The 312-nt window shown below is 59.9% G+C and overlaps 1 protein-coding gene across 1 annotated transcript in view; it reads left to right on the plus strand.

The window, feature by feature from the left end:
* The window catches only part of MSL1 (male-specific lethal 1 homolog (Drosophila)), a gene marked incomplete at its 3' end in the record, with an annotated part of 2,756 nt that overhangs the window by 2,056 nt on the left and 388 nt on the right, over positions 1-312 (plus strand). The window contains 1 exon segment of the mRNA XM_009082564.1: positions 113-247. Within this exon segment, the coding sequence (XP_009080812.1) occupies positions 113-247 (135 nt within the window).

Genomic DNA, 312 nt, shown 5'->3' on the forward strand with positions numbered 1-312 from the left:
ACTGCCGCTCCGGAGCTGGCGGTACCCCAGGGCTTTCCTGGCTGTTCCAGGTGGCACCTCATCCCCTCATCTGGCATAAATCCCTGCTGGGTGTGCGGGTCAGGCTGGGGAGATGGACCAACCCCTCCCAGGGTTTGGCGCTGGGATGATGAACTCATCCCTGTGTGATGCTGTTGCAGAATCTGGACGACAGCGTCTTTTCCAAACGGCATGCGAAGCTGGAGCTGGATGAAAAACGCAGGAAAAGGTGGGAGCAAAGGGAGGGATGAGGGTCCAGTCCCACATGGGAGGGTCACCTGGCGAGGGAGGATG

This window comes from Acanthisitta chloris, unplaced genomic scaffold (assembly GCF_000695815.1).
Source record: "Acanthisitta chloris isolate BGI_N310 unplaced genomic scaffold, ASM69581v1 scaffold19539, whole genome shotgun sequence".
Lineage (NCBI taxonomy): Eukaryota > Metazoa > Chordata > Aves > Passeriformes > Acanthisittidae > Acanthisitta > Acanthisitta chloris.